Genomic DNA, 4,391 nt, shown 5'->3' on the forward strand with positions numbered 1-4,391 from the left:
GGACTCTGCCATTCAAGTTTCTTTCCCCTAAAAGTCCAAAATCTTCTGGTATCATCACTGGAAATCTCACTGCAAACAGGAAGGGGCTCCTTAGCTGTCTTCACTTCTTTGAAGTTCAGATAAGAAGTACAGAAAAGTTTTTGGAGTGTTAGAAATCGATATTAATTGAAATGTTGTTTTTTTTTTTTTGGACGAGGTAGAAATTCAATTATTGGCCATATTAATGAACTGTGGAATAAGAAACACCTAATTTCAGTTAAGATAAGAGACCTAATTTCAGTTCTGCAAGTAACATGCCTGTGATCAGTTCACTTCTCTGGACCTGATCTTCCTGTTAGAAAGGGGTATGAATATTTAAACACTTTAGATTATAAGGAGATAAAGGACTTGTAAAAGGAGAAGGAGGGGGCAGAGGAATGGGGAGGGGAAGCAGAGGTTTTATTCAGAGAATTCAAACATTTAATACCATGATATTAATCTTTGCTAACCTACAAAATCTTATGAACCTGGTAAGCTGGATGATGTCATTCCTAGTTTGGACATAATAAACTGAGACACAAAAAAAGGTATTAGGATTTTTCCAGTGCTACTTAGTGAGCTGATAGAAAAGAAGAAAATGTCTACAGAATCATGCCCATTCTAAATTGAATTTTTCCCCAAGAACAGAGAGATTTTTTTCAACGTCACACATCAATCTTGCTACAGAATCTGGACTGAAACTCAGGTTTACTGGCATTCTCTTCAGGGCCCTTTTAAGTACAAAAAAAAAAAAAAATATTAAGGAGAGAATGTAAATAATGCTAGCTATTTCTCTACAGTCAAAATAAAATTCTTTGTTATATCTTTATGGTTAGCGGGGTAGAAAAGATGGTGGAATGAGACGGATATCATGACCCTAGGTACATGTATGATTGCACAAACGATGTCTCTATACCATGTACAACCAGAGAATTGAAACGTTGCACTCCATTTGTGTATAATTAATTAAAATGCATTCTGCTATCATGTGAAGCTAAATAGAACAAGTAAAAAATAAAGATATATAAAAAATACGCTACCATAAAAAAAAAGATCAGCACATCCTGCTTTCTCCCTCTATCAGTCTCTATTAACACCATTCTAATTTGGCCATATATTCTGTCATTACACTGATAGGCTTGCAGGGTGAGCTGACTTTGATACAGTTGAGCATGTTGTTGCCCAGAAAGCAAAGATGACTTTATCTCACTCTTTCTTCTATTATACCTAAAGGAATGTTTTTATCATTATAGGTATTAGGAATAGATAATAAATCATATCCAGGTTGTCTAGCATCTTTTTTTGTTGTAGTTCTTATTTGCTTTTTTTGGTATCAGGGTTTTTAACCACTGAGCCATATTCTCAGCCCTTTTTATTTTTTATTTTGAGACAGAGTCTCATTAGATTGCTTATGGCCTTGCTAAGTTGCTGAGACTGGCCTTGAACTTGGGATCCCCCTGCCTCAGCCTCTTGAGTTTCTGAAATTACCACTGCACCATTGCACACAGTTTGTCCAGCTTCTTACAAGGCACTTCAGGAGAAATATAAAAGTAAGCATATGGCGTATATCTGGGAAGACAGGTTACAAAGTGAGAAAAAGGGTGAATGAATCGTCAAATCATTGTCAAAAAGTTAAGGGCATGTTGTCCTTCAAAGAAATACTTTTCAGATGCTTGAACATGTAAAAAAACATTCTCCACAGTCTGATAACTATTATTTCACAGAAAGGTCATAATTTCATGTGAATCAACCACATGCCTGTTGTTCCAGGATAGACATACCATCAACCCTTGGAAGGAACCCTTGATTTGCTAGGAAGGATGTCAGCCTCCAACATCAGTGATAACAGTCTTCCAGACACTCTCGTTCTGACAGGAATCCCAGGGCTGGAGTTTGCCCATATCTGGATTGCAATTCCATTCTGTGCTGCATATCTGGTAACACTGCTTGGCAATGCTGCCATCATCCTTGTCATTATGACACACAGTGCCCTGCATGCACCCATGTACCTTTTCCTTTGTCTTCTCTCACTCACTGACCTGGCTCTCAGTTCGACCACTGTGCCCAAGACACTTGTCATTTTGTGGCTCCATGCAGGTGAGATTTCCTTTGCTGGATGCCTGACCCAGATGTTTTGTGTCCATGCTATCTATGCTCTGGAGTCCTCAGTTCTCCTGGCCATGGCTTTTGATCGATATGTGGCTATCTGCAAACCACTGAGATACACAGTTATCCTTAACAATACAGTAATAGGCAGTATTGCACTTGTTAGTATACTCCGTAGTATAGCTTTTGTCTCCCCCTTCATTTTCCTGTTGAGGCGACTGCCCTACTGTGGCCACCATGTCATGGCTCACACATACTGTGAGCATATGGGCATCGCTCGGCTGGCCTGTGCCAACATCACTGCCAATATTGTCTATGGGCTGACTGTGGCCCTTCTGGCTGTGGGTCTGGATTCCATCCTCATTGCCATCTCCTATGGCTTTATCCTCCATGCTGTCTTTTGTTTGCCATCTCAAGATGCCAGACGCAAGGCTCTGAGTACCTGTGGCTCCCACCTTGGTGTCATCCTCGTTTTCTACATCCCTGCCTTCTTCTCCTTCCTCACCCACCGCTTTGGTCACAACCGAGTTCCCAAGCATGTGCACATCTTTCTGGCGAATCTCTATGTGCTGGTGCCTCCTGTACTCAATCCCATCATCTATGGAGCTAGAACCAAGGAGATTCGGAGTCGACTTCTAAGACTGTTTCTCTTGGGGAAGATCTCAACATGAATTCTAAGTAGACCTTGGAGATAAGAAAAATAAATGGGTAGGATTACTTGCTAGATGCATTTACATGAATGGAGATCTGTGATATGACAAGACCGGGTTTATGTGGTTGGAAATTCCAGAAGAAAGTGGATTGATCTGATGAAATGGGAGACTGGTTATCACATTGAACATGTTATGTTTCCTCAGCTCCTTAAAGAACTCAAAAAAGCACGGAAAGATGATACTTTTTAATATTGTCTCAAAAGTGGTGGTGACCTAGTAAGGAGCAAGTCAGTTTCTCCTCTTAAGAGACTGGATTTCATGGTAGGAGTAAAAAGCTTGGAGTTCAAAAGCTAAAAAAAAAAAAAAAGGTGTGTGTGTGTGTGGGGGGGGGTGTTTGGAGTTAATTTTAATCTGAATTCCACAACTTAGCATATCAGTTAAGGGTACCGAGTGTGAATTCACAGCACTGAGATTTGAATCTTGGCCTCCTCCTCTTACTAAATTGGTGTCCTTGAGCATGATGCCAAATGTTTCTATTGCCTCAGTTTGGTCAACTGTTAAATATGGATAATATTAATATCTATTCATGTTATGTTGAGGAACATATGATAAATGTAGATAAGACCATGCCTTATGTGTAAATGTTCAATAAATAAAATGAAAAAGTCATCTCTAAAAATTATTGGGCAATTTGTTTAATTTATACAAGACTTTTATGTTGTCTCACCTCACAGGGTTATTATAATAACAATGCTACATAACACTTTTGTACTATTTAAATAGACTTAAGATGAGTGCTTAATAGGACCATATTTTCTCCTCCCAGTCACAAATTTTGAGGTCCCTTTCCTTTTAACCATGAAGCTTTCCATTTTGTTCAGAATTTAGGGGAGCTGTCCCTGAATTCAAGTTCTTTTTTTTTATATATAGTCCTTAGTGTTTTAGTAATCTCAGTTCTAAAATGAGCAAGTCCACCAATACTTCAACCAACTGATCACAAAAGATGGGTCTCACTGGTGTGTGTCATATTCTTTTGTTGAATTAATAAATAAATGGCATCTTCATTATGCAATTGTGAAGAGTATGGAAAATTCATGTCTAGTATGGTGTCTGGTACATATACTTTGATTCTTACTCATTTGTATTATGCTGAAATAATTCACATGGAAGTACATCCATATAATTATGATAGAGTTAAAGAAGATTTTTGTTTTACCCAGGAAAGAAAGTAGAGAAAAAAATACCACCAAGTCCACAGGTGAGACAAGAAGAGAAGCATCAGCTCTGGCCTCAGGAAACTTCAAGTTCAGCTATACAGGCAAATCCTTGCACAAGAAGCTGTCCTGGGCCAGGGCCAGTCATGTCTTCCCATAGAGGAACTCAGAGGAGAAAGATCAGATATGTGGAGTTCTAAATGAAATTGGAAGAGAAATAGGGACAGGACTGTGGTTCAGGAAGAAGGCATCAGAGAGGACACTGACAGAGCTGAAGGCAACCTGGTGAGACTAGAATTCTAGGGGGCTTCAAAATCCAGGCCTATTTTAGAGATATGGGCAGCTCTTAAAAGTTTTATGAATCAATGTTTATGGAAGCACTTGATGAAACAGTATCAGT

General features: G+C 39.0%; 1 protein-coding gene across 1 annotated transcript; it reads left to right on the top strand.

Annotated features, from left to right (window-relative positions):
* Positions 1–1,838: 1,838 nt before the first annotated feature.
* On the top strand, positions 1,839–3,338 carry LOC107157334 (olfactory receptor 52D1-like). The gene is made up of 2 exons (XM_015503698.1): positions 1,839–2,794; positions 3,290–3,338. Exons 1-2 carry the CDS (start codon positions 1,839–1,841, stop codon positions 3,336–3,338), a joined length of 1,005 nt encoding a protein of 334 aa, XP_015359184.1.
* The last annotated feature ends 1,053 nt before the right edge of the window (positions 3,339–4,391 follow it).

The sequence above is a fragment of the Marmota marmota genome, unplaced genomic scaffold (assembly GCF_001458135.2).
Source record: "Marmota marmota marmota unplaced genomic scaffold, marMar, whole genome shotgun sequence".
NCBI lineage: Eukaryota > Metazoa > Chordata > Mammalia > Rodentia > Sciuridae > Marmota > Marmota marmota.